At 38.7% G+C, this 12,933-nt stretch overlaps 1 protein-coding gene across 4 annotated transcripts in view; it reads left to right on the plus strand.

Annotated features, from left to right (window-relative positions):
• CACNA2D3 (calcium voltage-gated channel auxiliary subunit alpha2delta 3) overlaps positions 1-12,933 on the plus strand; it is a 1,023,339-nt gene that overhangs the window by 705,600 nt on the left and 304,806 nt on the right. For 2 of the 4 annotated variants that reach the window (XM_020970614.2, XM_020970616.2), the window contains exon 14: positions 5,220-5,237. The exons of the other annotated variants lie outside the window; for them this stretch is intronic. In XM_020970614.2, coding sequence (XP_020826273.1) covers positions 5,220-5,237 — 18 coding nt within the window. The remainder of the gene's footprint in view (positions 1-5,219; positions 5,238-12,933) is intronic. 4 annotated transcript variants of the gene reach the window in all.

Genomic DNA, 12,933 nt, shown 5'->3' on the forward strand with positions numbered 1-12,933 from the left:
CCTCTAATCAAAACTGCACCTGAACTAGCCTTGCCTTGACAGCTTCTGACAAGTGGCTATGCAGTCTTGCTTGCTGACATCAAGTGCAGCTCTGGTTCTTAGCACAGCACTTGGCACGTGGTGTGCACTTAATAAATGTTTATTGATAATGATCAGTAGAATGAAGAGTAGCCCATTATTACAGATGGCAGCCCATTTTACTTTTGAAATTGAGCCTTGATTCTCCATCCAACTGTCCTAATGCTGCCCCCTGGAGGTGAGTAGAAGAAGTTTAATCCCCTCAAAGACAGATAACATCATCCTCCCAGACCCAAGTTTTTTCTTCTCAAAACAAAACAAGCCTACTTCCTTGTTCTCATACAGCATGAACTCAAGGCCCTATGCCATCCTAGATGCTCTCTTCTGCATGCTCATCAGCTCATACATTCCTTTCTTCAAATGTTCAATGAGAATTGAATACATGATGGAGTGGGGAAAAGGTCACTGGATTTGTAGTCAAAGAACTTGAGTCCAAATCTCAGCTCCAAACTTTATTTTTATATGACCTTGGACAAGTCATTTAACCCCTTGCCTTCATCAATAAGATGATGGGGTTGGACTAAATAACTTCCAAGGTCAATCAATCAACAAGCATTTATTAAGCATCAGCTATGTTCTAGTTTCCTTCTAGCTCTAAATTTATAACCCTATAACCCACTGTAGATGTAGTTTGACCAGGGCCACATCTGTCAGAACTTTCCCCCCAATATTGCTGCATGTCGCTACCCTCTTCATCCCACCTAAGATCCCACTGGTTTCTTATTTACCCTATTACACTGTTGATTCAAATTGAACTTGCAGTTCACTAATACCCCCAGATCTTTTTTTTTTCCTTTCCCTTTTCTAAACATAAACTGATCTCCAATGGTAGATAAATCTGAGTGGCTCTATCCCATACAGAAGTGACCACAGTGACATGATCTAATTTCAATTAGTGACCCAGGATTCTGAAACCTTTCTTAATTACACTTTATTTCCATCCACTCTTTCTTCAGGAACATACTGATATAGAGAGAAAGTAACGACAATTGTACATGGCAGACAACCCTATGAACATGTAGTCTTTGGTTTTTGTCCCTGTTTCGCCTCCCCCTGTACTTTACAGGGTGTGTCAAAATTTGCTCTGCTCCCACAAGTCTAGATTTCCAGACACAAAGGAGGAAGCAAGTGCTCAGAGAGGCCCAAGGCTGCTCTGTTCTGCAGCCCAGCATTTTAAGGAGGCCTTCACTTTGCTATTTACTTTACAGTTCATCAAATGCCGGTAATTCCCATGGCAACCTTTGCAATTTATTCTCTATAAGCTACATTTAACACAAACATGTTCTTAAAGAAACATCCATCTATCATCCTGGAATGTTTGGTTCACCAGATTTCTTTTTCACTGTGTTTAAGGATATTTAATATTTCCAAAACTAGTAATTTTTGAAGAGATTTTTTTTATTTTATAGCACATTTTCAACTCTCTCCCCGCCCCTACACTCTCAATGTTTTAAATAAGTGGGAAAGCAGATAGGTCACAATCTTTATTGCCAGAGAGAAAACCCAAACGGATGCAATCTCAAACCAATTGATCTATGAAGTATGGGGAAAGATAAAGAAAGAACTAGTGTATTGCCTTTTGGAATGGCTACAAACACAAAGGAAAAATCAGAAGTACCTAAGTCTCTGTCCTTCGAGTCATAGGGGTAACATTCCCTCCCCAGACTCTTGAGAAATTCCTCAATGAAGGCATTTTCTTTCCACTTTGAGTACAGCAGAATCAGACTACAGAACCCTCTGGGATTGTAAGGACCTTATTCATTTACTATTATTCAGTCTATCAAATACATAATCATAGAAATAAGCTAAGGAAGTTTCCCCAATAATAGGGATTCAAGACAGCTTAGGTTAACTAGAAGGAATGCTCTATAGTATGAAAAGGAAAGGTAGCCAAGGGAAAAGAGCACACAATGAACGCAAAAAAAAAAAGAATTGGTGAAACATTTAAGTGCTTAGTACATGCAAGCACCACTTTTAAATTTAAGTTTTTATGCTATTTTTGCTTTTACATTATCCAGGTTTTACATTACCCTGTACCCCTCCTTTTCCCTTTCTAGATAGCCATCCTATATAACAAATGCTTTTTTTTTTAAAGAGAAAGAGATGGAAGAGAAAGAAATTTTAAAAAAAATCTATGAATGCATTATATGTATGTGTGTGTGTGTGTATATATATACATATATTTATATATATGTATATATATGTATATATGTGTATATATATATATATATATATATATATATATATATATATATATATGCAAATATGTGTGTGTATCTATGTATGTATCGACACCCCCACCTCTACAAACAAGAAAGAGGAATTGTCTTCTTATATCTCATCTTTGGATGGGGCCAAGTTTGGTCTTTGTAAATTTTGCCACTTGGATTTTCAGTTATTTTGTGGTGGCTGTTTTCTTATCCATCATTGTAGGCCAGGTGTCTATTGTTTTACTGGCTCTGCTTCCTTCATTCTGCATCCATTCACAAGGTCTTTCCATGCTTCTCTAGATTTATCATTTATTATGCCTTCTGATACAGCATATTCTATTACATTTATGTACCATAGTTTGCTTAGCCACTCACCAATCAATGGCTAATGCTTACTTTTAAATATATTTTTGTGATTCTCCACTGACTGTTTGCTTTTGTTTAGTTTGTGAAGACACTAGAAAAACTGGGTTGCTGGTACAAATCCTAGTATGTTTGAGGTCTTGATGTTGCAATGTGGGAATTGGATAGTGATAAGAACTTTGATCTTAGAGTGTGAAGAGACCTGTGTCAAAACCCACCTCTGCTGTTTCCTAACTCTGTGACTATAAACATGCCACTTAGCTTGTATTAGCTTTTCTTTTCTCGTTTACAAAATGTGTCTAATAATGCTGGTAGAACTTTGGATGGATCAGATATTCAGAATCAGAAGAGCCCTCAGAAACTATCTAATTCAACCCCTTCATTTTGTAAATGAGGAAACTGAGACCCAGAAAGCTATATAAGTAGCAAGGATCAGAGGTGGGATTTGAACCCAGATCTTCTCATGATAGAACCAGTCTTCTTTCCACCATACCAGGCAACATCTGTCATATGGTCCAAAAGAAAAACTAAATCAGGATTGCTTTTGTTTTCGTACTGAGGGTATGAATGATATTTGCTCCAAAATTTTTACCTTCTACCGTATTGCCTACCCCTCTTACCTCTGCTCCTTACTCTCTGTGTGACTTTGCACAAGTCACTCGGCCTCCTTGGATCTCTGTTTCCTCATTTGTAAAATGAAGAATTGAACTAAATAGCCTCTGTGGTCCCTTCCAGGTTCGTCTTGATAATGGCATGACCTTCTGAACAAATCTGTCTTCTGAATATATTCAGGATAAAATGAGAACAGCTATGAAAAGTGTTTTCTATTCTTGGAAGAACTACGTAAACGTTATTGTTGTTCAGTTGTTTCAGTTGTGTCTAACCCTTCCAGACCCCATTTGAGGTTTTCTTGGTAAAGATACTGGAGTGGTTTACTAATTTCATTTTCAGCTCATTTTACAGATGAAGAAACTGAGGCAGACAGAAGTTAAGTTACTTGCCCAGGGTCACATGGCTGTTTGAGTCCAGATTTGAATTTAGGTCTTCATGACTCTAGGCCCGATGTTCTATCCACTGCAACAGCCAGCTGGCCCTATTAATGTCAGTGTTATCCAAAAGGTATCTTGAGAAGTAGGATGTCATTAAAGGCTAGTGAACTGACTTCAGAGCCAAGAAGACCTGGGTTAATGTTCTGCCTTTGACACACACTCAACATGTGACCCTGGACAAACGTTGTGTGCTCTAGGCTCTATGATAATAAGTTGCAGAGAACATGCTAATCTGCATTGACAAAGGGAGTTTTCTTCTCTGGGAGCTCTGCATCCATTCATAAAACCTATTCTTTCTAATAAAAATGACTCATCCTGTCCCTCTAAAAGTGTGATCAATAAGTTTTGTATTGTATGGTGTTAAAAGTATATCAACTGTTTTCACTTATTCATCCAAAAGTAATATTTATTTCCTCCTGTTTTAAACTTTCCCCAAGATATCTCTCAGAAAAGCTGTAACCAAAAGTGTTCAACAGTAGCCTTTGGCCACCAGAAGAATGGAAGCTCCTTGGGGACAGACACTGTTTTGTTTCTTGTCTTTGTGTCCCCAGTGCTCACGTCAGTGCTTGGTACAGAGCAGTTGTGCAGAAAACATTTGTTGAATTAAATTGGTGGGGATTTGCTAGCTAATTAAACTGTTGATATCTCTGTAACTAATCCAGATATATGACACTGATCATTGATATAAGGAGAAACAAATCCATGCTTATAGAGTAGGGCTTACCTTTCTCACTGACTTCTCACTGTATCATCTTCCTTCCCTCACCTAACTGTAAAGCTTTCCTTTTTTTTTTTTTTTTGTGGTTGGACCAGGTGACCAATTCTTCAAATATTTCCTTCCCAGCTCATTATGCCTTATTCCCATTAAATGGTAATGTTTGTATAATTTCTGGGGTACAGGAATAAGACTACTGACTCTACACTCCTGGTGCCATAGATCCTAGGCTCCTAGATTCAAAGCCAGGGGACACTTTCTTGGCCATTTAGAGTAGTCCACTCATTTCATGGTGAAGGAAACCAAATCCTCCGTGAGTCTGTTTCCTCAAGTATAAAATGAGGGCAGTGAATTACACGACCTCTGTAGTTCCTTCTGGATTTAGCTCTATGATGTTATGACCTTCCAAACAAAGCTGTCTTCTAAATATTTTAAATCTGGATCCAGGAAAATGAAACTTCAATATTGGGACTGGTGCTTATATCCCACTGGTAAAGCCAATCCTCTTCTCCCGGTGCACTGCGTTGCCAATCTGCTGGCTGTATACTCAACCTAACTTAACACAAGTCTGGTCACAACAACAACTGTCTGTTGTTATGAGTGTGCTTTGGGTACAAGGTAGAATTGATCAACATCTTTGTTTTTTCTATAGTGACTTTGGTTTCATTCTGTTATTTTTCTGGGATTTTTTTAAAATTCTCATTGCACAATCTGGAAATTATAGAGAAATCAGTTTTCACCTTTCCAATGAATCTATTGTGTAATGATGGCTTTCTTCTTCTTCTTTTGTTCTTTATTTTTCAGCTTCCCCAGGCACAAAAGGTAAACTATTTTCAATCAAGTCTTAACCATTCCAAGAAAATGCAAGTCGCGCATGTCTTCACGGTGTTGTGACTTTGGCACCATTCATTACCAGTGAAATGGTCCCCTCAGGACAAGCTCAGTCACCTGGATGTGGGTCCAAACAGTCATGGCTGAGAGAGCCCTCTGAACTTTGGGTGCTGCTGATTCAATTGTCCCAAAGAAAAGAGCAGCTTTGGAACCCATTCAGGCCATGGCCAGGGGTCATAAACATTCTATGACCCTAGTCCTAAACTCAGAAGCACAGCTAGCCCAACTTGGCATTCCATGCATTCCCTAGAATCCATTCCAGGACAACTAATTTGATATGAATAATTATCAACCCCTTGCTTGGAAATTAAATTCTGTGTAGATAAGCCAAAGACATTGCTTGATTTTTGATAATTGCAAAATAATGATTTCCATTTTTTTTGTTCCCCACTTTCTGGTCTATAGTCCCAGCAAGGGTAATCATTTCACCAATGGCTAGACCCTTTCACTGGTTTTCATTATCTGTCTGTCAAAAGTCTTTGCAAATACCATCAGATGTGTTTTCTGTTTCAAACTATGTCATGCAATCCAGCTTTCGCCTTGCTATGGTTCTGTAACCAAAACCTCTGTGGCATGTTGTGATATCGTGCTGGTTTTGGCAAAGAGATCATATCATCTGATGCCTGTTGCAACATCCTTATGTAATTCACAAATATAATTGGGACTTCTGTGAGAGGCCTCAATGTCTTGTGGCAGGAGGCAGCATGAGTAATGTAGTGGATGGAGGCTTGGGCTTAGAGTCTGAAAGACCTGGGTTCAAGTTCTGCCTTTGACACATAACAGCTTTGTGACTCAGGGCATTTGCCACTTTACCTCTGTGACCAATTAACTCCCCAGGACTAGAAATTCAGGAAGATTTCTGCATTGGTGGAGGGGATTTCCACATTGATGAAACCATAAGTATCAACCAGAATTGAGAAAAAAAAATAAGAGGCAGATTCTATATACTTGCTGATTTCAATGTGGGAGCCATCCTGGAACTTAAGCAGCTCTCCCAAACAGGATTCCTAATTTGGAATGAAGAGATGATGAATCTGTTCCTTCTCATTGAGAGATTGAGGAGGACTACTCCAACAACAAACAGTCTGTTCAGAACATATGCCCCACCAGAGGCCCAGAAATCATTACACAGTTACTCAACTCTATTATGGATATTTAAACAAGGCAAAAAATGCATTAGTTTGTAACTTGGCCGGTTGTGATATTTGATTATACGCCAATGTCATCACCAAAGGACTGAATATTTGGTGCAGCTTTCCTGAACGTAGGCTTGGAACTGATTTATTAAAGGAGAAAGACAATTTTCAGAATTCAGCACCTATGAGACAGCCAAATTCCTTGCTGAAACTACCTTGTGTTTACTGCTTAAACTTACACATTTTCTTTCATTAGGCTGAAGAAAGAGTTGGTACACAATGGTAATTTGGGCACCCATTTTCTACTCAGCAATTAACTGCATTGAGAAAAAATCTCATCAGGTTCCTCAGCCTCTCCGTCTTACCAGGCAATGCTAGGCAAGGTCCTAGCATCTGTTTCTGCACCTCTGCTCTAACAAGGACTGCTTTGTGCTTCCATGGAATATCACACTACCCCATTGCTTAGCCTTTGATCAAAATAAATCTAGATATTTTGTTTGTTTTTATTATTTTGTTTTTAATATAAAGTTCTATGTTAAAAGGTTCTTCACCTCTCCATTTTCAGGGTAATTTTACACTATGTTAAGTTACATGGTCACTGATGATCTCAGTTGATAGCGAATGTTTCCTCATTGAAAGCTCCTGAAATTGATGAAATCAAAGGTCGAAGCCAAACTAATGAATGAATGATTGCATAAATAAATGAATAACTAAATACCTAAATGAATAAATTTATTGACATTTTATGTGGGTTTCCTGGATAAAATCAAATTATTGGGTTTTAGATTAAAAGAAAACTATGGCCTCCACTCAAAAGTACTAGTAAAATCAAAATTCTTGGTGGCCACTTCAGCTGTCAGCTGCAGCCCACAAAGTCCTAATCTCCCTGATCCTGTAAGCAAGAAAAAGGTCTTTAATTTTCAGTCATATTCCTTGCATTCCAAAAGCTTGACTACAGGGCTCGTTGTGGGTCCTTTGCCACTAAAACTGTTTCCTGTACTCTCTCTCAGGTGGTTGTATCTTGATTTAAACTCCAGCTCACACACCACATCCAGAGATTCAGGCTTTGGAAGTGAAATGGACATGGTACCCTAGACGTGGAAGCTGCTCAGTCACTTTTTTTCCACCTGAGAGTCCTAAAGCACTCGATAAAATCTGGCTTCTTGAATTCACTCAGAGTTTACTTATAGAATGCCATTCAATGGGGCTTCAGCTTTCAATAAAGAAAGGCCTTCCAAGGGTCATGAGTTGGAGAGGAGTCTTTGTAATGATTCTGGCATGAATAAAAGATGCCATTTGCCCATGAACTGCTTTGTAGTGAGCACCATAGAGGAACATCGTTGCTCCTTGGGTGAGGGGAAGGGATCCAGGGAAGCTGCATCTCAAGGCTTCACTTAGACATTAGGTCATTAAAGCAGACACTTGGCCATATGGTGTCTGAAATTGTGACTGTTTTGGTTGGACTCCCTCTTTGTATCATTTGAAAGGGTTTTCTCTATAAATATTTCTCATCCCTCTGTCTCTGTAAACAGGCTTATTTTAATCTGTTGGCTGATCTACCATTAGATATGTAACATTTAAATCTATCCTCTATACAAGGCAACCATTTAAAGCTCTTATTTATGAATTAAGTTTGTGCTCTGAATAATTGGAAGAAATTCCAAAGGCATGCTTGAGACTTTCCAACTGTTCTAAATAAGGAGCTTAGTTTTTTTCAGAGGCTCTGAGACCCTTCTACCTCATCTCTCCAATTTGAAAATCTTAGGCCTTGGGGCTGCTAGATGGTGCAGTGGAGAGAGTACCAGCCCTGGAGTCAGGAGGACCTGGGTCCAAATCTGGCCTCAGATACTTGACACTCACTGTGTGACCCTGGGCAAGTCACTTAACTCCATTGCCTCACCAAAAAAAAAAAAAAATCTAGGCCCTTAGTGCCTTGTAGAAGTAGTGCCTGGAGGTCACAGGCCAGGTAAAAACCAGAAGTTTCAGTGGTAGCCAGGCTTCCTTTCTAGGAATTCCTAGCGACATATCATGGAATTTTAAATGTTACAAAGTATGAGTTGAGAACCATTTTTTTTTCTTGCAGGAACACACACATATGAGGAGCTAGGTGGTACAGTAGGTAGAGTGCTGTCCCTGAAGTCAGGAGGAGCTAAGTTCAAATCTGGCCTCAGACACTTACCAGCTGTCTGACCTTAGGCAAGTCATTTGACCCTGTTTGCCTCAGTTTCCTTGTCTGTAAAATAAGCTAGAGAAGGAAATGGCAAACCACTTCAGTGTCTTTTCCAAGAAAACTGCAAATGAGTTCATGTAGAGTTGGATACAAAAACAAAAACATGTAGAGTTGGAAACAAAAACAATAACAATACACACATATAAACACAACCCTTGGTAAACAACTTTGTGGAAATTGCAACTTTTTCTGCAATGGATGGCATACTCTTAGATTCAAAACTAAAGTCAGGAAAGCATATGTGTGTGAGTCTTGGAAAATTTCCCTGCTAAATGTCATTGCTCATGTCCCCATAATGCCCTCAGAGAGAATAATGAATATCTTCCCCAACCCTTTGGCTACCACTGAAATTGTCCCAAAGATGCTGCTTATGACCTGAGGAGAATGGGCTCACATCCCAATTTAATTACAAAAAGCACATACCCAATAGTCCACAGGTCATTAAAACATACAAAACTAATAACTCCAGGAGGGCAACTTGTCCTGGGAGCATTTCTATTGGACTGCCATTGAAGAGAATGACATCATTAATCTCACAGAAAGATTACTTGTCTATCATGCTGTAAGGTTTCTAAAGCCCTTTACATGCATCTCATTGTAGACTCCCCAAACCTTGTGATATAGGTATATTTGTACCCATTTTTAGATAAGGAATTATTCTCAGAGAGTTTACGTGATTTACCTGGGGTGATAGAGCTGGGAAATGTCTGAAGTAGGATTTCAAATTCAGGCTTTCCTGACTTCTGGTATAGTATTCCATCTACTTTGCCATAAGGCATCTCAGAGTCTGTAAAGATTTATTAAGCACCTACTATGTGCCAGTCACTGTACTAAGTGCCAGGGATACAAAAATGCTATAAGACAGTGCCTGCCCTCAAGGAGCTCACAATCTGATGGAGAAAGACAACATAGAAAAATTTATGAGAGATCACATTTCTTTGTAACCATAGGGTGAAATTTCAGAGAAAGATATTATCAAAAGGGATTTGCATGAAGTCATACACAGCCAAAGCAGTCCATTTTACCACCCACAGCTCTTTATTCATATAGAGTATGTCTACACAGCCCAAAGAATTTCAATAGGCTACTAATTCTCTGCCTCACATAATCAGAATAAATTTTTGTTGTTCAGTCCTTTTTAGCTGTGTCCTGTCTTCAAGACACCATCTGTGGTTTTCTTAGCAGAGATACTGGAATGGTTTGCCATTTCCCTCCCCAGCTCATTATACATATGAGGAAACTGAGGCAAACAGGGTTAAGTGACTTATCCAAGGTCCAAGAGCTAGTAAGTGGGACTGGATTTAACTCATGAAGATTAGTCTTTTGGATTCCAAGCCTAGAGTTCTATCCACTGCACCACCTAGCTGCTTCCTCAAAAAAGGTAGCCATACAAAACTTCAAGTTGGTCATCATCCCCTTTGGGGAATTCTAAAATTTGTGCATTTGTGGTGAGCAGATGAGCTCCTTACTAATTTATATTCTCTGTGGTTTGGTGCCTTATCACTGGCCCTAGAGTCAGGAAGACCTGGCTCAAAATCCAACCCCTGACACTTGTGATGTGGCTATGGGAAAACCATTTAAACTCTCAGCCTCAGTTTCCTTCTCTGTAACATGATATATAATCACAAAATATAATAAGACCCATCACACTTATCTCCCAGAGCAGTTGTAAGGAACACAGGATCATAGATTTACATCTGAAAGACCACTGTTCACAACACTTTCATTTTACAGATGAGAAAATCGAGGCTGAGAAAATTTACATCACTTGCCCAGAAGGATCTGAGGAGGGAATTGAGCCTAGGTCTTCCTGCCTCCACGTGCTGTGCCCTGTTCACTTTCCTTACTGCCACTCCAATAGGATAATATGTCTAAAGTGCTTTGTATGCTTTGGAGAGCTATATAAATGTCAGGTACTATTTGCTGAAACTTGCCTTTTCTAAATTTCATAGGAGCACTCCAGGGGCACTCTATTTATTAATGTCAACTTGGCAAATATGGAGGGGGGGGCATGTTTTTCTCAAGACTGTGGTAAAAACCGCATCTCCCATCATTCCTAGAAGAGTTCTTAATATATTCAGGGAGATCAGTTGTCTGGCCAGGTATTTTGTTTCCTTTTAGGAATAGCTTAACTTGCCTTCTCCAACAAACGCTTTGGGGTTGACATTGCTCTCATTCCTGCTGGGATGGGCTGTTCCACTGCCTGGAGGGAGAGCCCAGGCAGACTCAGTAAGTATCTCTCATAGAAAAGAGAAAGCCCCCTCCCCCTCTTTTTGTTATTGTTTTTCCTCCCAGATGGCATGTTTTATTCATTTGTCTCTTGTCTCTTTCCCTTTCCACATCAAAAAAGGATCTTGTCTCCTTCCTTGCGGTTGACAACTTTCTTTTGAAATATTTTGGGAGGTGTTCTCCCCTTCTCCAGTTTTTGCCCTCTTCATGTTCTTTTGTCTTTCTTTGTTACTGTCTCAGCTGTGCCAGTCAGAGTTCTCCTGGCTTTTATCTTCCCAGGATCCGATTTCAGCAGTCTCAGAGCATCATTTATCACTCTTCGCCTCATTTACCAGCTACACTTTGAAGTGTTGAATTAACTGTCATGGAGGGGAGAAAATGGAAAATTTGCAAAGCTGTGATTTCACCAAAAGTGCAGGTCTAGTAATCTCAGGGCTTCATTATGATTCTATTACAGCCTCAATGGATGCTAGTACAAAACAGCCCCCTGAGAAATATTTACATTTGCTCATGGTTTGGGTTTTGTTGGGCTTCTTTTATAATTCAGAATGGCTAAATATCCCCTGCTTTGAGGACTTCACACTCCTGCTGAGCATTTTTCAAGGCCATGTTCCATGGGGGTCTCCATGTCCATAGATAGATACCTTTTAAGGTACCTAATTTTTTTTTTATCTCATTCTGTAACTATAGTTCTTCACCTCTTTGAAAAGAGTTAGGCATTAATTTCATCAGTCCCTTCTGAATGTTCCAGTGTGTGTCAAAGGTGGGACCTATACCTAGGGCTTCCTGACTCTGAGGACAGTTCTCTATGCATTCTACCACACTGGTCTGTATCAATCTAAAGAAAGTGTCATCCCATCAATCAGAGTTCTGAAGTCTTTATAAATTATTTCACCCATAATTATTATAGCCATTGTATAAATTATTTGTCATGTTTTGTTCCCTCCATTCTGCATCAGCTCATGCAAGTTTTCCCAGGAATTCAAATTAAATGAATAGAAACAATTAATAACCAGTAAAGTAGTAGACTATAAAATTAACCCGTAGCTCATCATATTTTCTGTAAATTATCTGTGAAACCCCAATAAAAAGTCAGAACAAAAATAAATTGCATTTAAAATTCCCATAAAATATATGAAATATCTGAGTGCAAAAGATAAACACAATAATTATATGACAAGTAGAAAACATTATACAGATAAAACAAGGCAAATAATTGAAGAATAATTAATTCCTCCTGGTTGCTCCATGTCAGTATCATTCACATTAATTTACATATTTAGTGACATATGAATCAAACTACCAAAGTATAAGTGTGTAGAACTAGACGTAATTAAAACAAAATTCATATGAAGGAACAGTAGTTCTAGAATCTTAAAAGAAAATAATGGGGAAAAGCTGTAGAGAGAAGTGGTCTCGCAGTACTACATCTGAAGCTTTATTACAATGTATTTTCAAAAAAATCTTATTTTAAAAATACGAGATTTCATCAATGAAAGGAATTAGGTACTCATTATCCAGAAGCAACTGAGCACAGTAGCATAATGTTTCGTACATTTGAGGACCCAATCCACCGAGTTAAGACATCAGTATTCAACCAAAACTACTTAGAGAACTAAAAAGAAATCTTGGAAAAATTAGCTTTAGACCAGTATCTCCTGCCGTATACCACAATAAGCTCCAGGTGTATGTCCTAGATATCAAAAGTCACATCGTAAACTAATTAGAGGAGAATGGAAGGTGATGCCTTTCATAAGTACTGATGGAAGAGTCCTTTACCAAATAAGGGATAAAGAGGCTCACAGGAGAGAAAATGGGACAATTTAGATTACATAAAGTCACAAGTTTCTTTTTAAAATTTCAAACAAAGGTAATGTAATTAGAACTAAAGAGGCAATAATAAACTAGGGAAAAAAATCTTCCAACAAATACGTTAAATCAAAGTCTAATATCTAAGACATGCAGGGATTCAATTATATGAGAATAAGAGCCATTCCCCATATAGATAAATGGTCAAAGCAGTTCTCCAGGA

Source organism: Phascolarctos cinereus, unplaced genomic scaffold, assembly GCF_003287225.1.
Source record: "Phascolarctos cinereus isolate Bilbo 61053 unplaced genomic scaffold, phaCin_HiC Scaffold_4;HRSCAF=312, whole genome shotgun sequence".
Classification (NCBI taxonomy): domain Eukaryota; kingdom Metazoa; phylum Chordata; class Mammalia; order Diprotodontia; family Phascolarctidae; genus Phascolarctos; species Phascolarctos cinereus.